Source organism: Mauremys mutica, chromosome 14 (genome assembly GCF_020497125.1).
Source record: "Mauremys mutica isolate MM-2020 ecotype Southern chromosome 14, ASM2049712v1, whole genome shotgun sequence".
Lineage (NCBI taxonomy): Eukaryota > Metazoa > Chordata > Testudines > Geoemydidae > Mauremys > Mauremys mutica.
Window position 1 is genome coordinate 9,452,135 of NC_059085.1, and position 27,230 is coordinate 9,479,364.

General features: G+C 49.7%; 1 protein-coding gene and 1 gene segment (V, D, J or C); one reads left to right on the plus strand and one right to left on the minus strand.

Annotated features, from left to right (window-relative positions):
• Positions 1–1,924: 1,924 nt before the first annotated feature.
• On the minus strand, positions 1,925–9,748 carry LOC123349577. The segment is given in 4 exon segments: positions 1,925–2,835; positions 3,862–3,966; positions 7,123–7,437; positions 9,584–9,748. Coding segments are annotated over 4 exon segments (489 nt in total).
• Positions 9,749–20,801: 11,053 nt separating this feature from the next.
• Positions 20,802–27,230, plus strand: part of LOC123349511 (L-selectin-like) — a 103,529-nt gene continuing 97,100 nt past the window's right edge. The window contains exons 1-6 of the mRNA XM_044987667.1: positions 20,802–21,204; positions 21,593–21,957; positions 22,058–22,700; positions 22,969–23,058; positions 23,270–23,342; positions 23,574–23,689. The gene's annotated coding sequence lies outside the window, so the exon portion shown is untranslated. The remainder of the gene's footprint in view (positions 21,205–21,592; positions 21,958–22,057; positions 22,701–22,968; positions 23,059–23,269; positions 23,343–23,573; positions 23,690–27,230) is intronic.

Below are 27,230 nucleotides of genomic sequence, written 5' to 3' on the forward strand. Positions count from 1 at the left end.
CTTTACCAGGGTACAGACACGGGGGCAGGATCAGCAGCAGGTCACACACACAGTGCAGTCAGTAGGCACCCTGGTCGGTTCCAGGTTCTGTGTGGGTGGGGGGGGGACGTGACTTTGTAGTGGGGGAGGGCGGTTACAGATCTTATGCAGTGGTCCTTGTCCTGGACCACAGAGCCACGCAGCAGGGGAATCTGTATCCGTCCCTCCTCCGCAACAAGGTCACATAGCCCCCGCACACAGAGTCTCAAGAAGGAGGGATGGCAGGCTCCGTTGAAACAACCATTCCGGCACTGCGGACCGCTCTAGGAGCAGGAGCCTGTCATTCCTCGAGTTTAGAGGCGGTCTTTGCATCACCGCACACCCTACCCAGCACAGTCTGCGTCCCAGTTTCAACCCTTTAACGCAAAGTCATTAATAAAGAAACCTTTGTTAAGTAACAATGGAACATGTATTTTATTTTTACACGTGTGTTGGAAGGGGGGGAAACGGGGTGAACGGGGTATGTAACTGCAGAGGATAGTCAACAGTAACTGGGTAAAGAAACAGGGGCAGGTTCAGCTTCTCTGTAAAGAAACTGAACAGTCACAGGTCATGCTGCTCGCTGAGGAACCTAGGTTTCAAAGCCTCCTGGATGCACAGCGCTTCCCGCTGGGCTCTTCTAATTGCACGGGTGTCAGGCTGAGCGTAATTAGCAGCCAGGCGATTTGACTCAACCTCCCATCCCGCCATAAAGGTCTCCCCCTTGCTCTCACAGAGATTGTGGAGCACACAGCAAGCTGCAATAACAATGGGGATATTGGTTTCGCTGAGATCCGAGCGAGTCAGTAAGCTTCGCCATCTCCCCTTGAGACGTCTGAAAGCACACTCCACCACCATTCTGCACTTGCTCAGCCAGTAGTTGAAGAGCTCCTTGCCACTGTCCAAGGCGCCTGTATAGGGCTTCATGAGCCAGGGCATTAGCGGGTAGGCTGGGTCCCTGAGGATCACTATAGGCATCTGCACATCCCCAACAGTTATTTTGTGGTCCAGGAAGAAACTACCTTCCTGCAGGCGTCTAAACAGACCAGAGTTCCTGAAAACACACACGTCATGAACCTTGCCCGGCCACCCGACGTTGATGTTGGTAAAACGTCCCCTATGGTCCACCAGTGCTTGCAGCACCATTGAAAAGTAGCCCGATTTCTCAGCAGCTGACTGTGGAAGAGGTGGACGATAAGGTGCGAGGAGTTGACAACGGCCATAACTGCAGCGGGATCCGTGCTCAAAGTGCTGTGGCGCCCACGCTGTCACTGAGCAGAAAAGTGCACGAACAGATTGCCCACAGGCGCTTTCAGGGAGGGAGGGCGGGAGTGACGGTTCAATGATGACAGTTACCCAAAACCACCCTTGACACATTTTTCCCCCAGCAGGCATTGGGGCTCTACCCAGCATTCCAATGGGCAGCGGGGACTGCGGGAACTGTGGGAGGAGGAGTCCAAGGGAGTCCAAGCACGGACCGGTGGAGAACATGACAGAGCTTGGAAAGGAAGGTACCGAATCAGGGAGAGGTTGGGCCCAGGTTGGGCCTCTCGCCTGTGAAATAACTTAACTTCAGATTGCTGGGGGGAGACTAATTCCTTTGAGAAATGCAGGGTATGCAGAACTTACAGGGTTCGGGTCTAAAAGTAAAATGGGTTTAAAAAACACTAGTAAATTAAATCCAATATGTCTTTGTTGTAAGCACTGCTAGATAGCCTGGCTTGCTTCGTTTCTTCCCTCCTCACTTCTTCTATGGTGGTCAGGTCATGCCAGCCCAAAGCAGAGAATAACCAGGGGCTGGAGGTCAACCAGAGAAACCTGACCCGGCTCCCATCAGCTCTGTCTTTATTTGACTCTTGAAGGAAGAGAGAAATACAAATAATTTTAATCCACTGAGCAGCTGAGTAACACACACGCTGGTTGATAGACCCTTCTGTGTTAATAATCATCATTTTCTATTGCATGACAGGACTCATATTCACAGGGAATTTGGTGTGAGGGGCCCAGAGAAGTGCTGGCTGGGACCAGCCCTTCCACTCCTGCTCCAAAAGATAATGAGGCCCAATATAACTCTTCCCTCCTGCTTTTTGTCTCAGCTAATGTCAGTTTCCCCATCATCGCTGTCCTGGAATCCTATTTATCCAGAGACTGTGTGCAAGGCTGAGCCATTTAAAACCAAATTGAATGTGGAAAGGGGAAAGATCGAGACATAGGGTAGGAAGCCTACGTGCAATGCTACCCATTGCTCGTTCTGCTCAGCGCTGGTCACAGACTGGGCGCAGGGAATAGTGATGCTCTCTGTGTTACTGACAGTTATTTACTGCCCGGGAATCCAGCTAGCTGGAAAGAGCTTTTGGAAAAATCAGAACATTTTGGGAGGAGTAACAGGGGTAACCATGGTGTCCCTGGTATGGCTCCATAGGGGGGATCCTGTGGATTTCGGCGCAGGTTGCAGACTGGATGCCAGGAGGAGCTGGGAGCTACTTAAGCTTCAGTAGGAGTGTGAGTTTCTGAGGCAGCTGGGAATTGGCTTCCAACTAATGAACCTGGTGGTGTCTTCTCAGGGAAAATGACGTTGTAGCTGTAGTCTAGGAGAGACACCTGCTGGTGAATAGCCAGGAGCTGCTGGTGACCAGGTGCTCTGGAGGGGGAGGGGAAGGGAAGGTTGGGTTTTCCTTTCTCATTAGTGGGACAAGATTGGCAGGTCAATACTGTCTAGGGCACTGCTGATTTTGGGTGAAGCAGAGCAAAGAGTTCGTTCCTTTTGCTGTCCTGATGCTTCCAGCAGGCCGGGTTATTCTGAGTATCCAGTGAGACCTGGGAACAAGGGAAATGTGCATCAAATGAACCGTGTTCTGGACCATTAGCGAGAGCCGTCCACTCGGCACCAGCTTCTCCCCTTCACACTGATCTTCCTCATCACCTGTCTCCGACGTCAGCCAAGGGCCCTGCCTATCTCTGAACTGCCTGTCTGGGTGAGGCTCAGCGGCTTAGTTCCAGCTTTCACGCTGGCTGTCTTTATAAGCAATGTCATTAGTCAGGTTACCCCGTGACAGTGTAGGCCAGCTCCCCCTAGCTGGGTGCTCTGGAATCCCAACTCTCCCCCCAGGTTGTGATGAAAAGGTGAGAGAGACTCGGTGCTTCCACTTGGTGGTTCGGTGGCTGGCTGGGGACTGCTCCTCCTCTAAGGAGTTACAGAGCCCTTATTAAAGGCAATGCTTTAATAACCCACGCTCTGTAACAGAAGCTGGGAATGAGCGACAGGAGATGGGTCACTTGATGATTCCCTGTTCTGTTCATTCCCTCTGGGGCACCTGGCATTGGCCACTGTCGGTAGACAGATACTGGGCTAGATGGATCTTTGGTCTGACCCAGAGTGGCCATTCTTATGTTCTTATTATCCAAGGAGCCCAGTGCTCTGGAGAAGAATGGAGTCTCTCCAACCTCCTGTGAGGTAGATAGATATCGCTATCCCTATCTTGCTCATGGGGATACCCAAGGTCCCACAGCTAGTCAGTGTCAGAGTCAGGAAGAGACTCCAGGATTTCTGGCTACCAGTCGTCTAGCCACACTTTCCCTCCCATCTTTGATCCTCTCAGTTTCTTTACACTGATGTGGAACAAGGACAATGAATGCTGCTCTGTTAACCCCTAAGAGTGAAGCAGTTCTATAGCTAGTGAAAACTGTTATCTACGGTCCTGTCCACACATCCGGTTGATCTTTCCTTGAGCCACAAGTCAAACGTTTTAAAATGTACTTCCCCACCTGTGACCATAGAGTAAGAGGCGAGGAAGCGGCCACATTTTAATGTATATGTGAGAACACGAGCCGATTGAACTCTACCTGACATGAAATGGACGATGACGACCGCAAGCACTAGAGTCAACAAGAGCTGCCCTCCAGCGACGTTTCTGAGAAGCAGAATATTAATGCCTACAGATGTTACCACTGAAATATACAGAAGATGGGAAGAAATTGTTTTAACATTTGGATTCCTGATAGACTGGGAGCAAACTGAAAGAAACTTGAGCCCTGGGGAAATGAGTTTCCTTAGAATTGGCTCCCTACCACCTCCAGGGGACAATGTCTCAGCCAAACTGCAACTGCCAATAGTTGCAATTCAATTCAGGGAGGCTGCAATCTCTGCCAGAGGCTCATGCTTAGTGAGGTACTGCAGATACTGCAATACAAAGCCCATCGCTAGGTGAGTCCTTCAACCACAGCCCATGTGCCACCTCTGATGCTTGTCCAAGTGGAATATAAACATCCCCCGACGCATCTGGAAAGCTGTAAGGAATGACTCCACTATGGGGGCAAACATTCCTTCTCACTAAAGCTGACAGATGGGTAGGGCTGAGCAGGAGCTATTGCTGACTCTGTCTTACCGTACTCGCTTACGGTTCATTTTAGACACTAAATTCTCTGGGGCAGGACTCTCCTCTAGTCTGTTTGCACAGCACCTAGCACCATGGGGCCTAACTGATTGAGCCCGTTAGGTGCTTTCTCAGCAGAAATGTTTAAGCATCGATAACTAGTCACTGCAGTGGTGGTGTTCACAACAGTGTGCAATGGGCTAGTGACAGGGACAGTGTAAGGAAATATCACACGCCGCTTGTGTCCCCCTGAGATGACACTCTGCTAAGGGCAGAGGCTGCATGTGAGGAACAGTCTGTGAAAGAGCTGAAAATGAACGTATTTCAATTTGTCTTAAAACACAAGAGGCCCTTGATCTTTCAAGACAGGAAAAGGCTTTTCCTGGCACTAAAGCTATTACCTTTCTCTTCCTGAGGTGCAGTAACGTGAACACATCCTTCCATTGCAGATTGATTCCTAGGTGGGGTTGAACCTGGAACATAAATCAACAAAGTCTCCCTTCCTATAATCTCCACAAATACCCTCCTGCATCTCCAGAGCCTCAGCTTTCCCATTATGCCACAGGCAACAAGGGGGGTGGCACAGGAGCCGGCCATGCTGGCTCTAAGCTGTCTGGGATCTCCCCCATCCCATGTAGGCTGAACCATCCGCTGGGGAGGTCTGATGGCTTCCAGCCCTCTTTGTGCCACTGCTGGGGATCAGTGGGGCTGGAATGACTTGGTTGATGCCCCCACAGATATAGGGATTTTACTGCCTGAAGACAAATGCTGTCACTAAGCATGAGCCCCCTGGCAGAGGTCTCAGCTCTCCTTGAACTGAATTGGGGCAGGGATAGCTCAGTGCTTTGAAGAGTGGCTTGTTGAACCCAGGGTTGTGAGTTCAGTCCTTAAGGGGGCCATTTAGGGGTCTGGGGCAAAAATCTGTTTGAGGATTAGTCCTGCTTTGAGCAGGGGGTTAGACTAGATACCTCCTGAGGTCCCTTCCAACCCTGGTATTCTGTTCTATAACAGACAAGTAGTTTCTCCCATTGGTTTGCACTGGAGAGGGCCATATTCAGCCAGACAGCAGCATCCATGGGGATGTTCATGAATTCTAGGGGTTTGCCCCTTCATAGTGACAGAACATTACTAGCTATTCACTTATCAACTGCTTGAGACAGGGAGCAGATGTGACACCATATGGTCACTGACACAGCCCGGGTAGCCAGTAGCCCTAGTGAACAGCATGAGAGTGTTTGGGAAGGAATGGAAACTCGTATGCGACAGGGCTCACACAAATCTCCAATGAGTAGGGCTCTGTGTTTGTCCCGGAGGTTGTGGAAGTCACAGATTTTGTGACTTTCTGTGACTTCTGCGGCAGCCAGTGTGACTGATCCAGGCACTTGGGCGGCCCCCGCAGCCAGTCACACCAGCTGCTGCTGGAGCTGCCCCAGGGTCAACCGCACCAGCTGCTGCTCAGGCAGCCCTGGGCAGCTGGTCCTGGGACCACCTGAGCAGTGGTCCAGGGGCCACCGGAGCAGGCATTGCTGGAGTGGCCACAGGGCCAGCCACACCCACCGCTGCTCTGGCAGCCCCGAGAACCACCCGAGCAGCAGCCACGGCTGCTGGCCCCAGGGACCACCTGAACAGTGGTCCCGGTAGCAGCCAGAGCAGCCGCTGCTCAGCTGCCCCCAGCAGGTGGTGCTGCTGGCCCTGTCCCCCAGCAGCGGCCCCCCCAGATTCCCCACCCCCCTGCAGTGACCCCACCCCAAAGATTTAGTCAGAGGTATTTACAGTATGTCATGGACAGGTCACAGGCCATGAATTTTTGTTTATTGCCCGTGATTTGTCCATGACTTTTACTAAAAATATCTGTGACTAAATAGTAGCCCTACTAATGAGTAATTAGGATGAGTCCTTCATGGTGGCAGATTATCTCAAACTGCCGACTATGGGCCACTGACAGAGACCAACTGCCCACTATGCTGGCCACTGACAGAGACAGGATACTAGACAAAATGGAGCTTGGATCTGGTGCATTAGGGCTACTGCTCTGTTGCTATATTGAGAACCACAAAGCCCTCACAGCACCAGCCGATAGACCTTCCTAAGTGCTGGGCTCCAGCTGGGGTGCAGCTGACTCCTGGGGAGAGAATGTAGTGGGGGGACCCGAGCTGCCATGTGGAAGGGGAGGTAGGCGAACCTGCTTGGGGAGGGGCACTCATGAGAAATGGGCACCTAGAGAGACGGTGTTTCTCACTGGAGAGGAAAAGGGAGCTGGTAGCAGGAGCATATGCCGAGGTCTTGAGTAGCAGCACAGAAAACTCTGCTGTCCTCATAGCTTGAGGTCTGGCTTGAGGTCTGGGGGGGAGGGTGTTTAAATTCCTACCCTCAAGTGCTGATTGGGTGGAAGGGATGTCCTCTATTGGCTGCTTAATTAAATGGCATCCCTTCCACCCAATAGGAGTTTGTGTTGCATAATCAAACCAAGTGAAATGCAGTACTCCCTGGCCAATGAGGCCATTCATGCCCTGGGCCCCCTGTGATCGACACCGTGAACCTGTATAGTGTATTCTCACCAGTACCATGAGTGTTATCAGTCTGTCCTGGAGCCCATCACTAGCAGGGGAAAGTCACTGAAAAGTCTGACACCTGCTCACCATGAACTCTCTGTTCCAGCGGGAGGGGAAGTAAAGCAAAGGGAGGAAAAATGAGAGAAGGGAACTCACTGCTCAGGGTGGGACCCGCTTACCGTGGACTTCCAGTTTTGTGCCATTCCCGGTAGAGCTGTGGGTCCTGTTCCCCATCTCACAGGTATAGACTCCAGCATCCTGAGCCTGCACATGGGATATCCTGAGAGTACCAGACCCTGCTGTGAGGTTTACAGACCGTAGGAGGCGGTTGTCTGATAAGTTTAGTGTCTCCCCCTCTTTGTACCATGAGATAAAAAATATTTCACTTGCCTCCATGGGAGGGAAACTGCACTCCATACTGGGCTCCGTCCCCACAGCCGCAGAGACGCAGAGCGGGGTCTGATATACATCCAGGGCAGCAAGGTCCTTAGAAACTGAAAGGAGGAAAACAAAACCCCATCATCTTTAATAATGTCCTGTCAATCCTGCCTGGCCTAGGTGGCTGGACATTGCAATATTTGCTTGCTGGACTGATAACTATTCCCAACTGTATAACCAGTAACCCCGAATATGCTATGGAGGAGGGCTCTGTGGTGCAGTGGATGAGGCACTAGGCAGATTCAGGAGTCCTGATTCTAATCTAATTTTTGACTTCTGTCCGGCATTTCACTTGGTACCGAATGACACTTTGATTAATAAACTAGAATGATACCAAATCAACAGGGCACATGTGAACTAGATTAAAAACTGGCTAACCGATGGGTCCCAAAATGCAACTGTAAATGGGAATCCCTCACTGAGTGGGTCAGTTCCTAGCGGAGTCCCCCAGGAATTGGTTCTTGGCTCTACACTATTTAATATTTTTATTCCAGAATTATCCTATCGTGGGATTCCTCCACCTTCCTCTGTGTCAGGTGTTGGCCCCTCCTGGAGAGAGGACTCTGAACTAGATTGATATTGGTACAATCCATTCTGGCAGTTCCTGTAATCCTGTCTTCCTATATGCAGGAGTAAAAGTGGACAACAGTGCTTAGATACGGTGGAGATGGGCACTAAAGGCCTACCCTGGCTGGATATGCACCATGCGGCTCCACAGTGTCTTGCAGAGGGAACGGGGTTATTCTGTAACCCTTTCAATGTACAGACCTCACTGGTGCATTCTATATCGCTGCTCGGCTCTGAAAGGTCTCTCTGTAAAGGTGACATCATGGACTTGATGCTGGGCTTCCAGGAGTAAAGTGCACCCAACATCCAGTTTAGTTCCGTGCCCCCCAGGTAGGCCTCTCAATACACCCGGGGGGCACGTCAGCCCAGTGACAACTCACCATTTTTACCCAATCACTGTTTGGATGATAGAACTGCCCTTTAAGGGTTAGATTTTCAAGGTGGTTCATGTGTTCTCAACCCTATCTTCCCACCAGCTGCAGCAGCGCAAACCACCATTGGAAGAATTCGCCCCTGGGACGTGGTGATTTCTCCATTGCTTTAAATCAAGATACGCGTTAGCTCAGCTACAAGATATGGGCCTCATGCAGAGGTTGTTGGGTGAAATTCTGTGGACTGTATCATGCAGAAGGTCAGACTAAATGATGGAGATGGCCCCGTCTGACTTAAAATCTGAGAGTCTAGTAATGCCGGCAACTAATTCTGAAGACCAAACTGACCATGGTTCAAGCTTTCTGTACCCAGGAAATCCTGGTTGGTCTGGGGGCTTGGTTCATAAACCAGAACAGCTCACAAATCAGCTTTCCCCACCCCTCGGTGGGCTTGTTGGGTGACTTTGCCTATGTGGAAGCCACACCAGCTGCCTGCTCTTGTTTATTGGAGCTGGGTGAAATTTTTGACACATGGTTTTTCCAGTTAAAAGTGAAACAAATGGTTAAAAAAAGGTCAACAGTGTTTTGATAACCACTTCAAACACAACTTTCTCGATCAAAACCCACATATTTGGTTAAAGAAAAATGAAGAATGACTTCACAATACATGGAAAACAGGCCCATTGTGAACCCTGCAAAATGGAAAACAGATTTGTGCAACGTTTCTAAACAGCTTTCAGTCTTTGACCAATAATATTTATTAGCACTAGTACAGAAGCAACTAGAGGTTCCAACCAAGCTCCGGGGCATATTATTCTAGCACTGTGCAAACAGATAATCTGAAATGAGACAATTCCTGTAATGAACAATCAAGAGAGACAAGACAGCAATGGGTAGGACACAGGAAATCTCATTCCTGATGTGCAGATAGGAACCTGAGGCACAGAGAGATCAAGGTTGGGATTTTCAAAGCTGACTAGAGGATTCAGAGATTTAACTCCCATAAAATGTAATTAATCTGAACCCAAATGACTGGCTCAAGGCCATAGAGCGAGCAGGGAATTGAACCAATATCTTCTGAGTCCCAGTCTAGTGCCTTGGACGTAATGTTTCACAGCGAAAGGTGGAGTCCTTTAAAGTTACTAAATCTTGGTGTTCCCTTTCCATAGGCAAAGTGACTTAGAGGAGAGAATCTGGCCCCTTAACACAGCACCACCCCAAGCCCAGGACTGCACCGAGGAGGAGAATGGAGCAGGCCTCTTACCCGAGCAAAGGCAAAGAAGTGCCGTTAAGAACGATGTTCTCTCCATGGCTGAAGTGCCCCTTTCCCACCCTCGCCGCCGCCGCTGTGGCTGACTCTGTCTCTTCAGAGCGGTGACATGAGGGGGAGATTTTCTCTTGTTCAGCTTTACAGCCTCTGAGTGCTCACTTCCACTTTCCCCCTCCGAGTGTGTGACTGTGTGTGTGAACTCGCTGCCTGTAGTCAGAACTCTGTTTAGCCACACCCGGAAATCCCTTAAATAGTTCTCGGTGTGTAAGCGGTGAGCTCTCTTTCACATCTGTCTCTGCAGAGCTACCATGGAACACATCGCCTACGAGAAAGGGGCTTGTTCTTATTTGCCATGGTTTGTTTCCTGTCTTGGTATCTGCCTGTGTTGCTCCAGACTGTGGTCTCTTACAGAGGCCTTTAGCCTTTCCCAGGGCTCTGTCTGGCTCCACTCAGATATCCCTGTTAGTCTAAGTCTTTTTGAGACTGTATTTGGAGAAGCCATGTGGTCAGTAAAATGAAGAGCCAGAGCCTCCTTGGGTGTAAACTGGTACCACTCCATTGGGTTCAACGGAGGGACACCAATTTACAGCGGATGAGGATCTGGAACAAGATTTTGAGTGTGACAAGTGTCTTAGCCAAAGCTAAGGGCCCAGGGTCATAACACGAGCCCCTCCTTATGGCCTGGGGATATGATGTATGTGGGGATATGATCAGTGGGACATCTGACATGACCCATTTTGTACAAAATGCATCATAATTATGCCATAATCATAATCAACCACGAAGGATATGGGGTGCAGTGTCACGCCTCCCCGCTTAGTTTACTGCCAGAGGGTCAGTCACTGATTAATGCGGGGGCTGTTTGCTTAAGGTTCTCTTCAGGTTTTGGCTTTACAACTTCCCAGTGTTACCAAACATTGTAGTGTCACTCACAGGTGTTCTTGCAAAGTTCTGTCTGTCTTTTTCCATGTTGCCCGCAATGTAACATTGTTAACATAATGCAGATAGCCAACTCTTTTAGAGCAGCGTTTCTCAAACCGGGGTCCGTGAAGGTACTCCAGGGGGTCGGCGGCCCTGCTGATCAACTCCTCCCCCTCCTTCAATTCCTCCCAGCACCTCCTGCACACTGGGGAACAGCTGTTCAGCGGTGTGCAGGAGGCGCTGGGAGGGAGGGAGAGGAGCGGGGATGGAGTGTGCTCGGGGGAGGAGGCCGAATCATGTCTGGGGCCACTGACCCCACTGAGCAACTGCTCCCCTTCCCTCCCAGTGCCTCCTGCATGCCTGGGAACAGCTGATCCATGGCTTGCAGGAGGCGCTGAGAGGGAAGAGGAGGAGCGGTGACAGGGCACGCTCGGGGGAGGGGGCAGAAAGAGGTGGGGAAGAGGAGGGGCAGGGGTGGAGCAGGGAAGGAAGAGGTGGGGTGGGGATGGGACCTTGGGGGAAGGGGAGGAGTGGGGGCAGGGTCTGAGGCTAAGCAGGAGGCTTGGGGGTCTGTGGAAAAAAAATCAAAATGGGGGTCCTTGGGTTGCTAAATTTGAGAACCGTGGTTTTAGAGTGTAGGTGTCTTGGCATTTAGCCACCGATGCCATGAGGCAGTGTGCCTCAGTTTCCCTTTCCACACAGCAGGCTAGGTTTGTTATGGTTGCCCCACTGTGCCAAACTCTAAGCCTATTTACAGGTATTAGCTAAGAAGCAGTATCCTTCTAGGGTTTCCTTGATACTACTCCTAGCATGTTTAAAAGTTTTTTCCAAAAATTGTGCATGTTGCACCTTTTCATGGGATTTACCATCAGTACCAAATTCTTTCTCATCAGGTTTACCACGAGCAACCAACTCTGTATTATGAGACTTAACAGTGACAGCAAGTCTAGTGACAGGGAGGCGTTTCCAAGTATCTTTATAGTACCACACCTTCTGTTTAGACAGTCCGGTTTGTTCAATACTCATTTTGTCTTTCAGCTCCTCCCTGAACCAGAGCATGCACTCTTTACTGGTTAAATACGGAGCATACTGGTCTTTCTTCCCCGTCAGTGTTTTTTCCAGTGTTCCTTTCAGTTAGGGTTTTCAGTTTAAGTGTGTCTTTGGGGTTTTGGTGAGGTAAGGATGTGAGGGGAACCTTCAGTGTTGGCTGGCACAAATCCCCCACCCCTCCTTGCTGCACTGGTGTTACCACACGTGCTTAGGACTCTTTGGGGGCAGGGACTGCTCTTTATTATATGTTTGTACAATGGGGCACAACCTGACTGAGGTCTTTAACTGCTACCTCAGTGTAAATGTTAAACAATATCATATAGTCAGCACGCTGGTGGTGTCTAAGGCAAGGGCTCGTGCCATGCAGATGGGCCTGGTATGAGAAACCAGAACTCATAGACAGCCATACAGCACCCGCGATCTAAACACAAATCAGACATCAGGAATGGTAAGATACAAAAGCCAGCAGGAGAACACTTCAGTCTCCCTAGACATTCAATAACAGATTTAAAAGTAGCCATCCTTCAAAACCAGACTTCAAAGAGAAACTGCAGAGCTACAATTCATTTGCAAATTTAACACCATTCATTTGGGCTGGACTAGGGACTGGGAGTGGCTGGATCACTTTGAAATCTAACTCTTAAAGTGCAATTCTAAGCTTAAAAGGTAACTGTACAAAAATGGTCCCTACTCACTGGCCTGAGTTGCCTCCTGTGCATATCTACAGCGTCCTATCCTCAGAGGTTAAGGAGAACAATTTTTCTCCCTCCTCCCTGTAACAACCTTTTATGTGCTTGAAAACTGTTATCGTGTCCCCTCTCAGTCTTCTCTTCTCCAGATTAGACAGCCCAATGTCTTCAATCTTTCCCCATAGGTCGTGTTTTTTAGATCTTTAATCATTTTTGTTGTTCTTCTCTGGACTTTCTCCAGAGATTAAACAGGGATGGTGTGGGAGCTTAATTTAAAAACAAAACAGGGCACTGTGCGGTTTTTCCACACTGTGCCACTGAAAACTATTTTCCACTCCCAGGGAGGGTCATCGTGACACTTGCATGTGACTGCATCCCCTGCTGCCCAGTGTTATTGATTGTTATTTGTTAGATCCAATCACATTTTTTTGCACAAAAATATTTTCTGCTTTTTTTAAAAAAAAAGGTGGGGAGTGGGGGGCTTTTTTGAAAAGAAAACTTTTTGTGATAATTTTTGAAATCTTGAAAATTATATTTTTTGCAGTTTTTGCAACATTTTTGTCTATTTCTTGAAATCAGAAATTTCAGTGAACTCAAGTTAAAAATCTTTCATTTGCATATATGAAAAAAGCCATGTTCAGTACAGAGTTTGCCAACAAATTCAAACATTTGGCCTAAAGTTTAAAAAATATGGATAAAAGTGTTGCAAAAACTTGGAACCTTGCAAAATAGAAACAAAAATGTGTGTGGTTTTTGACTAGCTTTGCAATAGATTAATATTACCATTACAGTACATCTATACCTTTCTACCGGGGGGGAATACTCAGTGGTTTGAGCATTGGCCTGCTAAACCCAGGGTTGTGAGTTCAATCCTTGAGGGGGCCACTTAGGGATCTGGGGCAAAAATCTGTCTGGGGATTGGTCCTGCTTTGAGCAGTGGGGTTGGACTAGATGACCTCCTGAGGTCCCTTCCAACCCTGATATTCTATGATCTGGGCCATCTTATTCTAGACCCTGTATAAACATATAGTGACAATCCATCTCTGCCTCCAAAGAGCTTACAGTACTATCTAGAGAAATAAGACAGACACCTGGAAGGAAAAAGGAATCTAATTGTGCCTCCCATCCCTTTGTGAAATCTGAGCGAGAGAGATGAAGGTTGAGATGTTCAAAGGTAGCTAGCAGGTTTAGACACGCAGCTCATATTAAAATTAGTTCACCTCCACCAAAATGATTTGCCCAAGGTCACACAGTGAGCAGAGAATTGAATCCAGATCTCCTGAGTCCCAGTTTCGTGACTTTTTAGTGTGGAGTGTTGTAACCCTTTGACATTAATCAATCTCGGTGTTCCTTTCCCATGTGTCACATGACTCAGAGGAGAGAATTTTGCCTCTTAAAACAGCATGGGGCCGGGCCCAGGGCTGCAGTGAAGAGGCGAATGGAGCAGACCTCTTACCTGCGCAGACACAAAGAAGTGCCGCTAAGAAAGACGTGCCCCTTTTCCAAGTCCCACCCTCACTGCTGCTGTCACTGACTCTCTCTTCAGCACTTTGACATCAGACCGAGGCCATGTCTACACGTACAGCGCTGCAGCGGCGCAGCTGTACCGACGTAACTGCGCCGGTGCTGCACACCTGGTGAAGACGCTCTGGGCCGATGGGAGAGAGCTCTCCTGTCGGCATGGAAAAACCACCTCCGTGTACAGCGGGAGAAGCTTGGTGACTGTGCACACGAAGGCTTATGTTGGTGTAACTGGTGTCACTCAAAGGGCTGGTTTATTCACATCCCTGAGCGACATAAGTTAGGCTGACATAGGCCGCTGGGTAGACATAGATGGAGTCTTTTGCTTGCTCAGCTTTTACAGCTTCTAAACCCTCACTTCCCCTTTTTTCCCCTCCGAGCACATCACTGAGTGTGTGGTCTGCAGTCTTGTGCCCAGAGCTGTCTAGCCACAGCCGTAACTCCCTTTAATAGAGCTGAGCGTAACCGGTGACTACCCTTCACATCCACCTCCGCAGAGCTACCCTGTAGCACATCGCCTAGGAGCTCCAGCCTGAGAAGCAGGGGCTTGTTCACCTCTGCATTGGTTTGTGTCCTATTTTGGTCTCTTCCTGTGTCAGCCCCAAATACACAGTCACATACGAGGCTTTTAGCCTTTCCCAGGGCTCTGCCGTCTATTTTCAGTGACCTTGCTATTTAAATCTTTTTTTTTAAGGGTGGAGAAACCATTAGGTCAGTAAAATTAAGACACAAGGGGTCGGATTCTCTTCAGGTGTAAACTGATATTTCTTCATTCTAATCAATAGAGCTGCCCTGCTTTACACCAGCCGAGGAGCTAGCCGCCAGCATTAACTATGACAGGGGGCTTAGCCGCGGCACGGGAGGGTTTCACATGCCACCAGCACTGGGGCTATGTGGAGGATATGATCCTTTAAGTGAGATGTGAGGAAACTCTTATCAATTTATAGTGTTAAAGCACCTCCCATCCACAGACTGCTGGTGGCTGGGGAAGGACAGTAGAACATGCAGGAGAAACCCAGCACCCCGAACTCCACACTGAGCAGGGTGTAGGCGCTTTCAGTTCTCTTTTAAACCCTATTTGGGTGATTATGTAAGCCACCGCTTTCCACTCATGACTTGAGAGTAAAAACAGTTTAAGTTAATTAATTTTGAAAGGCTTGTTACTTCCGTTTATCAGAAGCAGGTGAAACGAACGCATCTCACGGCGATCCTTTAAAATCTGTCTTTATTTGAGTCTTGAAGAAATACTTTTTTAAAAGCCCAGAGAGACGGGGCAGTGGGGCAGCTCACAGATCAGGGGAGCAGACGGACTATTCCTGCAAGAATGTATGAGTAAGCGGGGAATGGTCCCTCTATTGTGGGGAACTTTCCTGTTTAAGACTCTGATCCGGTGAAATGGGCTAGCGAAAGGATCTGAGTCCTCGCTCCCACTTTCTTTACCCAGAGGCCTGCCTGACCTCGAGGACTCCCCTTCTACTCTCCCATGTGGCAGAGTCCTTGTAACCCCAATAAAGCTGGGCCCAGGATTCCTGGGTGGTTTGACCCCCCCCCCAACCTTATCGTGATCACTTCGGGCAGGGGCTAGGATGTCCCCACTCCGGGGCATAGGCGCCGACTCCATGGGTGCTCTGGGGCTGGAAGGGGGCCCCCCTGCCCCAGCTCGCCTCCACCTCCTCCCCTGAGCATGCCGCTTCTCCCTCTAGCTCCTAGAGCTTCCCGCCGTGAAACAGCTGTTTTGCGGTGGCAAACACTGGGAGGGAGGGGGAAGGAGGGGAAACGCGGTGCGCCTGGGGAAGAGGCGGGGCCGGGGCGGGGATTTGGGGAAGGAGTCCAGTAGGGGCAGGGAGGGGGCAGGGACTTTGGGGAAGAGGTTGGAATGGGGGTGAGGCAGGGCCGGGGGCAGGGGGTGCAAGTTGGTGCCTATACTCTGGGGTGCTCTCTGCACTGGATGCTTCCCTGACCCACTGATCATTACATACAGTTCAAAGCAAATACAATTATTAAACAGCCATCAATTAAAAAAAATAAGGAAAACACAGGAAAGGTGAAAGGAAAACCCGTCACCCCGTTCTGTGGCACGGGGACATCAGGGAAGTTCAGTCTGTTCCTCACACGTCCCAGGCCTCCTGCCCAGGCCCTGGCTGTGCTGCAGGGACGCTGCGGGTCAGACACTTGCTCTGGCGGTGGCTACACACCCTCAGGCTCTAGGTGGCAAGACCCTTCTTCCCAGCATCCGGGGTTACGATCCCCCTCCAAGTCTGGCCTGCAGGTCCTCTTGGCTGAGGTGTCTCCCTGCACTAGACCTGCCGCCCGAGGCCCCCCTCCCCTCCCCAGCTGCTCACCGCACCCGGCTCCGGACTGCTCCAGCCTCAGCCCCAGCTCCAGCCCCAGCTCCACTCTGCCTCAGCACGGCTGCTGCTGCTTTGCCTCCAGCTCCCTGGGCTGCTTCTCTGGCTCCCTCTGGCTGACCTGGCTCTGCAACCCAGCTCAGCTCAGACCCCTGCTCTCTCCTTACTCAGTCCCACTCTCTCTGTCTGACCCAGGCAATTCTAGCTCACAGGGACGATGGGACCCACCCTGGCTTCCTGACTCCCTGATTAGTCTGCCCGTCCTGTCAATCAGGCTGACCTGGAGCATTGGCCTCTCCCCATTGTTCCTGGGGGCTGTCAGTCTCAGGGTCCTGATTTCCCATCGACCCCTCCCCTTTTGGTACTGGGAGCTAGCAACCAAAACACCCCCACTGAGTTTTAATAAGGGGACAACAGTCCCCTTACATATGCATAGTTCACAATAACCTATCTTGTATTATACAAAAGGACCCATATTTACAGGGAATTCAATACAGTAACGCCTTGCTTAACGTTGTAGTTCTGGTCCTGAAAAATGTGACTTTAAGTGAAACGATGTTAAGCGAATCCAATTTCCCCATAAGAATTAATGTAAATACCCCCATTAGGTTAGGTTGCAGGGAAATTTTTTTCACCAGACAAAAGACTATCATAGAATCATAGAATCATACCCCTGATATATACACACACACACACACAGTATAAGTTTTAAACAAACAATTTAATACTGTACACAGCAATGATGACTGTGAAGCTTGGTTGAGGTGGTGAAGTCAGAGGGTGGAAGAGGGTGGGCTATTTCCCAGGGGATGCCTTACTGCTAAATGATGAACTAGCACTCGGCTGAGCCCTAAAGAGTTAACCCATTGTTGTTAATGTAGCCTCACAATCTACAAGGCAGCACGAATGGAGGGAGGGGAGACAGCGTGGCAGACAGAGACAGAGACTCTCACCTCTGTATGTGAAAGAGAGAGAGCTGTGCATTGCCCCTTTAAGTACACTGACCCCACTCTAAGTACATTGCCTTTTTAAGTAGATCAGGAAGTTAAGACAGCAGCTGCGGCCAGCAAGCTCCCTCCATCCTGAGCCTGTCGTGTCTCCCTGTCCCCGCCCTGCTCTCTGGAGGTGGGGTAAGCAGGGGGAGGAGCAGGGGGGGAGGGGGACACCCTGACATTAGCCCCCCTCTTCCCCCCCCGCACAGCAAGCAGGAGGCTCCCAGAGGCAGCTCCAAGGCAGAGGGCGGGAGCAGCACATGGCAGTGGGGGGAGGGACAGCTGAACTGCCGGCAATTGGTAGCCTGCTGGGTGACTGCTGCACAGGGAACTTAGGGTAAAGGTAAAGCATCCCGGAGGGAATCACAACGTGTGAATCGGTAACTACAGGCATTTGAACTAACGCCCAGGGAAGACAGTGGCAGAGAGATTAAGGGGGCCACTGCTTTTCTTTTAAGGTGCAAAGGACGGATGACAGCCTTGCAGGTACGTACACCTCAGGCTGCAAGTGAAACTGACTAAAACCATTGTTTGAGTTCATCCTGCAGCCAGCTGGGACAGGATGCAGCTCACGGGAGCTAGTGCTGGTCCTCCCCCTGAATGGGAAGGAGCTCACACACGATGAAGTGAGAGGCCCAGCCCCTAGAGTCACGGTTTTACATGCGAATCTCTGCTTTTGTTTACAAAAAATGGTTTCTAGCCCTCATGGTTGCAGAGGAAAGCTTGAAAATGTGACCTCCCTAAAGGGTCAAAAACATGAAGACAAATCTCATGATTTTGGGGAGGTGGATTCATGATTTTTAAAACCAAGGGTTGGCAATAGTGTGCTTCCCTGTGATGCTCAGATTTCAATTTCTCCTCCTAGAATGGATAGCTCACCTGTCCCCACCCCTCAACCTTTGGAGAAGGTCTGGTACTGTCCCTCCCTCCCAAGGAAGCCTGTTCACCCTTTCCTCTCCTTGCTGTCTCCGTCAGGATTCAGACATTACAGACCTCATGTTAAATCAGCGCCCAGCCAAGATCAGGGATTCGGAAGGGTCAGATCTCCCCAGGGAGTGGAGATTCAGGACCCTGGAAAACCCAAACCCCAGAGACGTGGAATGGCACAAACATAATGGAACTGGAGGAAAAGGAGCCGATGAGTGAAAGGGGCTTAGGTCACAGCTGGTCGGTAGTTGGAAGAGGGTTTCACATCTCTGAAGAAAGCAAACAACTGACCCAGGAACCTACGTGTGTGAGGGGGGATCACAGCAAGGAACCTGTCTGGGACAGGAACTGGAACCCAAGGGACCAGCCCTGGGCAATGCCAGCAATTTGCTACCTGCCCAGTGTTGTAAGCCCCAGGTAACAAGGGACTTAGAGGGCGAGTCCACTGAGCACCATGTCAGAGCTCAGCCTCTGCACCTTTCTAGTCTCCCTGCGCTCCAGCTGCCTCTGAGAACTGGAGAAGAGCTAAGATGCTAAGAGCTGCTGGCTGCAGTTCAACCGTTACAGGCTGACACCTGACACAAGTGCTAGAATCAGAATCTGTTACCGTTCTGAATGTGTTTTATTCTTTTCTTTATGAGCTTAAATTGAGTTATTTTTATTTTTTTCCTCCTTTTATCCACCCCTTCTTTGTCCAGTCTTCCCTCTTCCTTTCTTGTTCATGCAACAGTCATCAGGTCTTCCAGTGACTCATGGCTTTTCCGCATGAAGGATTTTGGTAACGATATAAATATGCCCCATGCATCAACCTCAGTGTCCAATATTTCCATAAATCAGTCATAAGGAACACGAGGGCACATCCTGAACTAGCAGAAGTGGTGTTCTGCTAACTTCTGTCTTCTTTCCTGCTTATGTTTTATGGAATTATGTTTCTGAGGGAGATAATCTGAGACCATTGAGAGATCTGTCTTTCCCTCTCCCTTCCCTTCAGTTCTAGCTCTCATTAACCTCCCCTCTACAACATGGCTAAACAACTATTTCATCTCCACTTCCTGTGGACACGTCTCTACTTCTCACAAACATTGTCCTTACACCGTCACAGACTGAACCCAAACCACCCTGTGAAGTACAAACTGTTGCAGTGGAATTAGTTTGCAGCGCTGACTCTTTGCTCACTGGCAAACTCTATAAGCTCAACCTTCTGAAAGCTTCAGGCCAGCAGGGTTGGGGCTTGATGCTGAGTGGAGGGTAAGAGTGTCTCCAAGTGGAAATCAGGAGGTCAGGATGAACAACAGATCAACTGAAGTTACAGAGGTGGGGTGAGTGGGGGGGGGTCACTCACAAACAAGGCTGGAGAGGCCCTAACACTACAGCAGAACAGAAGGGGAGATGGTTCAGGTCTTGGTTTTGCAAACTCGTCTGCTGGGAAAACCAAGGCCAAACCTGGGGTGGTTTGGATATGGAGGTTGTAGCAGAAAGAGCCTGAAACACAGAGCCTGGTACCAGATGAGGCCTGAACCAAACATCAGCCAGAGTCAGGCCCTGCTTACAACGCCACTGTCCAGTACATGAACTTAGTAAGGATGGGGCAGGTGTTGCTAAAACAGAGACACTCCTAATAAATACTAGGCACTAGCTAGTCACTAAACACAGTCCAGAAGGGTAGTACGAGAATACCCTGCTACAGAGTTATAGAATAAATACACTCCCCGAAGATGGTACAGGGACACACTGACCCCTCCTAGGGTTCGAACCAACAGGTTCAGGCTGTAGGGTGGTAACTAAGCACGTGAGAGGGGCAATACACAACTTGTTTGTATCAGGGTATAAAAGAGGGGTCACAGAAGGTACATCTGGCCAAGGGGGCAGTGGAAAGTCCCACTGCTGACTGAGCTGGTCCATTCTCATGGGCGTACATGTCCTAGTGTCCATGCAGAGTCTATGGGGTGCTAGTACAAGTGCTTTGTCAACAACAAACCTGGCCAAGCAACTTTTGCCACTGAATGAGTCTGTTGTGTTTCGGGCAGTTTGACTGAGGTCTGCTGGGGCAGCTACCTGGCCAGAGCCAGGACAACGTATGGGCCCACACAGCCAATGACAGGTGTCCTTTTATCAGAGCCCCCAGCGATCATGGAAGGGTGGAGTGATGGTTCTGGTATCTGCCCATCTCCAGCTAACACTGAAATCCCTGCCTGGATTCCCCTGTACAGGAGTCGCTGGCTGTCAGTCCCTGGGTGGGTCTGCAGCGATCAGCCTAGGACACAAGATGGAGGACAGCACGGTGCCATGAAATGCAGCCAACAGGGTTAGTCCTGAGAGAGGCTGGGCACCTGCAGCTAGGGTGACCAGACAGCAAGTGAGAAAAATCAGGACAGGGTGTGTGTGTGTGGAGGTGGCGGGGGTGGATAATAGGAGCCAATATAAGAAAAAGACCCAACAATCAGGACTTTCCCTATAAAAATCAGGACATCTGGTCACCCCACCTGCAGCTCCCACTGGTTTCAGAGGGAGATGCAGGAACTCAGCACTGCTCAGAACTGGCCCATTGTGATGGAAGTGGAACATTCCACCGTAGGCGTGGTGACCTAGACAGAGAGGTGGAGACAGGTGAGTAGGGTGACCAGAGAGCAAGTGTGAAGAATAGGACACGGGGAGGAGGGGGGGGGGTAAATAGGAGCCTATATAAGAAAAAGACCCAAAAATCAGGATTGTCCTGATTATATAGGGATATCGGGTCACCCTATAGGTGAGGGCTGCGTAAGGGAAAGGAGCCGTTCATGACCCTGGAATTCACTGTCACAAACAGAGCCCCAGCTGGTGACTCCAGACCTGGAGTGTAATTTGACTCATTTGAGAGTTTAGAAGCAGCCAGAGCCTTCCCCCTACAGCTCCTCTGGGGGGGGGGGAGGGGGGGGAAGGGCATGAGACAGGTCACTTTGCCCAAATGACAAGTTGGTGATGACCCGGGACTCTGTTGTGATGCAGTGATTGTTGGGTCAGCCCCCAGAGGTCGCAGCATTTCACACCAGGCTGTCGCCCAGAGCACATGGCTGCTGCCTGTGGGTCTGAGTACAGGGACCAGGGTGATGGAGCAGGGCCTTTGGGATCAACCTGCTTCCATTGCTAAAGGGAACGTGAGACACAGAAGGATGAAGGAAAGTATTCTTGTAAGGAGGAAGGAAACAAGTCAGGGAGGGAGGGATGAAGTATTGATAAGGGAGGAGAGGGTGTGTGGGGGGGAAAAACCCAAAGAAGTTAATGAGAAACACCAGGGAACTAAGGGGAATGGGAGGAGAGAGGAAAAAAGAGAGGAGTGGGCAAAGAGGCTAGAAGAGAAGAGAAGAGAAAGGAGAAGCACAGAAGTGGACGGGGGTAAGAACCCAGACGGTTTCTTTAGCATCATGTAGAATCCCAATTGCCTTTGTCAGGATATGCTCAAAGCAGCCAGTTGTAACTACTAGGGGTTAACAATGCAGGTATTTGTACAATTCAAAAAGGAAAGGTTACAACTGGCCATAGCTGAGAGCTGGTATCAGCTTGGTTCTTACCTTTCAGGTCCAACTCCAACGTGATCTCTTATTTCTGTTGATTTGATCACTGCAGCTTGTCTGTCAGAAGTAGTAAGAGAACCTGTTCCTATCAAGAGGTAAGGAATGCACCTTCTCCTAGCAATGGAGTGGAAACTAACCAATCTCAGTGTACTTTCAGGTGAAGGAAGTGAATCTAGCCTTTGCTGTCAAAGGCTACAAGCAGTTTCATAAGAATAAAGCAAGATACATAACCAAAGCTTCTGAGGTTACAGAAGTATTGACTTGTTCTAGCCAAGAATAAGGAAAGCACTTATACCTACTAGATTAACAGTACAGCTGATTGTATGGAGAGAAAGAGATAAACCAATCCAGCAATTCACCACACAGAAGGTGTGTATTTATATTCCCTATTACAAAATGAATCCAATGACAATTCATTTACATTTGTTGCCTGACAAAAATATGGTCTGTCAAACATTGATCTTTGCAGAAGGTCATATTTCAAGATGCAAGGATGACACATGGCTGTAGTTTACGGGAAGGAATTAGCGGATCCATCCTTTTAAGGAGGTAAGAAATATGGGAATGATGTATTGTAATAGTCAATGGTTCTGGTCATCCTTTCAGGTGGAAGGAAGGTAACTGAGGAAATCTTCATCTCTCTAAAGAGCACAAGAAATTGCTGTACTGAATAAAGCACTAAAAATGGGAGCTACCTGTTCAGATGAAAGGAAAGTAGTTGGTAATTCTAACCAATGATGATGATCTCTGCTCCTTTTTCCTTCCCAGAGAAGGCCATTGCTTGTTCCTACAAGGATGTAACAGGGAAGTTATTTCAAAGAACAAGTGCAACTAACCAGAGTGTGAAGATGAGCATTGAGCCTGTTCTTGCATTTGTAGAGAGGAGTTGTCCAGCTGATTCTATTTGTGCCTAATTGATCATTGTTGCTTATTTTTCAGATGTCAAGAACTAAGTGGAACTGATCATTTCTATCAAGAGGTAAGGAACGCACCTCCTCACAGCATGGAGGCAGGACTTAAAGGCTCTTTTTCTATTTTCAGGTGAAAGGAAGGTCTTACCATTCAAGGGAGGATGAGAGGCTGCTGAATTTAAGAAAAAAGAAGTCAGACAGGTAACAATACTTGGCCAGGGGGAAGAGCATTTTACTTCTAGTTCAGAAAAAGTCAAGCAGCCATTTATAAGCTTCAGGTTTTAACCAGTGTAGCTGGCTGTACCGCTAAGAATCAAAGCCTTGCGGTGGAACATGACTGACAAGTAGGTGAGCACTGAAAGGTCTCTAGAAGCCTAATGATCTGGATGCTAAGGAACCTTCTCCACTGATGACTCTTCATAGCTGGTAATAAGTAGTAATAAATAATTCTGTCAAACATTGATTGCAGGTTTTGCTCTTCTGAGATATGAAGAGACCAGGTGGTCATTTCTACCAGGGAGAAGTGAGGCTTAGTGGCATGGCTGTCCTGGGCAAGGAGGTAAGAAATACCAGTCTCCAAACATCCATGTGTACATGAAGTGGTGTGGATTTTGCTTTCAGGGAGAAAAACTGTGGAAGACCTTACTTGTCATGGGGAGAGTGTCAAAAGCAGACACAAGATAAAGCAACATGGACTTGCCAACTGCTCAATCCATTGAGGACTCCAGTGACAACATGCTTTTTTTTTATTCCCTTGAAATAATACACAGACAAAAAAAGCCACTTCAAGTAGTTCAGCTAGTTGCAAATCTGAATCAAGTCAGCAGAACATAAGACATGGAGGTAAGCAGTTAATTTTCCCTGGTTCTAAATGAATCTGGTGCTAAAGCAACACTTGCAGACCAAATAAATAGGCCACATTGCATCTCCAGATGGAAGGAGACCAGAGGGCTGTTGTGTTCTAGAAGGGATTAATGCAAATCTGACTAGCTGAACCAGGCATGTCAGTTGGTAAGGAAAAAAAAAAGCACCTTTAACATTCAAGTGGAAATGAATAGATCTTCATACTTTCAGATGAGAGAAATTCAGATGAGTTGAACGTTGAGGTTGTGAAATCTTCAGGAAGTTGCTAGAAGATCTGGGATATCTACAGAAAGGAAACAAGCAAAACTCATCACTGTTACCAAGAGGTAAGGAACTCACCTCATAATGGAGAAATTGATGGATCTGGTTTCCCTTCAGGTGAAAGAAATGCAGCTGATCTGATCTCCTGGGGAATTGAGGATTATAAGCAGTCATTACTTAACAAACAAATGCATGTTGCCAGACCTGCAAAAAGTTGCCTTCCTTGACTAGAATGGGAAGACAATCACTTATCACCTTCAAGTTTCAAACCCACAATTCAGCAGACCATCACTGACAAGGAGGTGAGCATTTAGGATTCTCTTATTGCCAAATGGATTTGTCTTTTCAGGAGGAGAGTTACAGATTCTCAGGATTTCAGTACAAAGGAATAGGAATGCAGCTGAACAGATCCAACACCTTAAAAGACGATTGGATCTCAAAATATGAAAGACCCTTCATTCAATAAAGCAACAGGATTGGCTCTGAGGAGAGGTAAGCAGCATTTGGTAAGTCTAAGAAATGAGCATAGCAATTTTGTAGCGCTGATTGTAACTTATGTTGTGCCAAAGGGTTTGTTACAGCTGATCACACATCTCAGGAGCTAAGAGGATGTGAGGGGGATGGCAGATGTCAGGGGATTCATCTTTATTAGGAGGTGCTGAATCTGCTTGTCACTTGAGTGACATCAGTGGCTTTGGTTTTTCTTTCAGACGAAGGAAACAGGCAGCGTGGACAATATTAAAGAAATAATGTTCAAAAGTTGTTGCTGGGATGGAAGCAAAGAAGAAAGCCCTGGAGACGGGTTAGTGCTGGGACACAGACACTATCCTGGAGGGGCCTGGGACAGGGTATGTAACCATAGCGACCAGTGGGTCCTTTCCCGACTGTGGTCCTGGCTCGCATGCACAGGGTGAAACCGATCGCCATGTTTGGGGTCAGGAAGGAATTTTCCTCCAGGGCAGATTGGCCAGAGACCCTGGAGGTTTTTCGCCTTCCTCTGGGGCATCGAGCAGGGACCAGCCCTTAGGGCCATTTAGGAACAGACATAATAAAATCCATCAGAGAAAACTTGTCTCCCTTTGTTTTTTGAATTTTCTATTAACCCGTCCTGTGCCCCTCGGCCATGCCCATGCTCCCAGCCCCGCAGCAGGGCAGAGTCCCTCCCAGGTGCACTGCTCCCCCATCCGTGCCAGCATGGCCCCCACGTCACTGTCCCACTCCAGCAGGGACCCAGCACAGGAGAGACCAGCCCACCGTCCCAGAGAGGGAAAAGCCGTGTGCACGGCCCCCAGGGATGGGGAGGGGACATGGCCAGGTGCACCGGTCGAGGGGAGAGCAGGAAGCCCAGCGGCACTGTCACCATGTTCCTCTCCCAGGATGCCCCCAGGGGCCAGGCCAAGGCCTTTGGTCGGCCACATCCAAGCGCTCTGCCCCGCTGCTCTGGTCGTAAGAGCCCCTCAAAGAGCGGCTCTGAAAGGGGCAGTCAGTGACCCCAGAGCAACTCTTCCACTGGCGTGGTGGGGCCACCGCTCCCTGGGCACCTGAACTGGGCTCACAGGCTAGCAGCGAATAGTCCCCCAGGGCGGGTTCAGCTCTGGCTGCCCCTTGCTCCAGAGGGGCCATTGGGCGTCCAGGAAGCTCTTGCCTTCAGCCAGCCCTTTCCCAGGAGCTGGGGGCCGGAAGCCTGGTGCCCTCTGCAGTCTGCTCCAGCTGTGCCCTCCTCTCTTCTAACCCCCTCCAAGTCTGGCACCTCTCAGGGCGGTGCCGGGTTGGCCTGCAAGAGCTCATTCCCCCTGTATTGCCCAGCATGGGGTACATAGATCTCATTGCAGGCATTCTGGGAAATCAGATCTCCATGATCTGCCTCAGGGGACTGGGAGCCCGACCAGGGGACACAGGGCAGGGTCAGTATTAGCAGCACGTGGCTGGAGGGGATGAGAAGAGGGAGAGGGGCCAGCAACATGTTACTTCTGCATCCACTTCCTGGCCCTCCCCAATCAGCTTCCCAGCCGCACGCTGAAGCTAAACCACAGGGCAATGCCCAAAACGTTGTTGTGGGGTCTCAAACCTCTATAAACCCAGCCGCCTGAAAGCCCCCGGGGCCCGATTCTCCCTGCAGGGAGACAGCATCTCCAAGGTGAAGACAATACAAGTGACTCGTACCTTGGGAAGGAGGTTGGGGGAGAATGCGATATCCTGTGCAAAGATACCACGTGAACTGGTGTCACTCACAAACAGTGGTGCAGGAGGGGACCTAACACTAGAGAAGAGCAAAATGGGGAAGGTCCTGGTCTTGGTTTTGCAACAATCTCCTCATTTCAGCTTCTATTTGGCAAAACGAACCCAAACCAAGGGTCGGGGGAGGAAGGTCAGATCAGGGTTTTATTTTCTCATAACTGCCCCGAGATCATAGAGAGGTGGAGGGGTGGTTCCGGCCCATCTCAGCCTGGCCTGAACACTGCACCATGGTCTGTACACACCCTGCCTAGGAGGAGCTGGCTGCAGGGGTATAAAACCACCAGTTAAAATCCCAGATCCCAACATGTGACACATTCTGCAGTGCTGGTGATCACAGCCCCACCTACAACACAGTCTGCTCCCTCCCTTCATGGAGAAGGGCAGAGCTTAACTGTGCATCCGGCTTCCACACACACTTCATCCCCAAATATCAGCCAGGGTCAAACACCAATGGACACCGAGCAGAGTGTGGGGCTCACGGTACAAAGGCACAGGACAGACAGAGGCTGGGCACCCTCCTGCTCCTTCTGTCACTGAATCATCAGCAACCATCCTGCAGCCTCCCGTCATTCTGGGGCATCTCCAGTCCTCAGGACGGGAACCATAAAACAGGTGTCCCATTTCCTGTTCTGCAGAGGATCACGGCTTTCACCTTGGCCCTGGAGACACCACCGGAGTCCCCATGCCCCCCGCACAGAGCCCTGAGCACCGCCTGGGTCAGGGAACCCCTTTTTATGAATCCTGAATAAACTTCAGAAGTATTAAGCACGGTCCTCTGGAGACAGGACAGAACTGGTTTTTCAGAGACATTCTGGGAAATTCAAGTAATAGCCCTTTTTATTGGCCAGTCCCTGCTCCTTCCTGAATTCAGCACAGGGAAAGCCCATCACTTCTGCCTCTCCCCCCCACAAGAGGTACCACCAGCAGCAGTCACAAATGCCATTTGTGCTGCAGAGTCCTCCAGGGTCTCTGCTCCACAGCCTGCTTGTTGCTAAAACTCCTCTTCTGCATGGGCTGTGTCAGCCTCCCTTCAATAGCTTCTGGGGGGAGTCACATCACTCTCTGACTGGCCAACCTTAGAGCCCAAGTCAGTTAACCCCTGGCCTGTGATTGCTGCTGGGGTGTAACAACCACAGGGGAGGGGAGCAGATTCCAGGTGGTGACACTTCAGCCCATAACATCACTGGGCATTTAATAGCTGCCACCTTTGACCACAGGCAGAATTGTTGCTGGCAGATCACTGCCTCCCATGACTGACACTGGAATCAGTGTTCTGCATCTTAAGATACTGACAAGTTACTAGAGATACAATGTCCGTTTCCCCCATCAGCCTTAACACTGTCCATTTCCCAGCCTGTTACCTAGGAT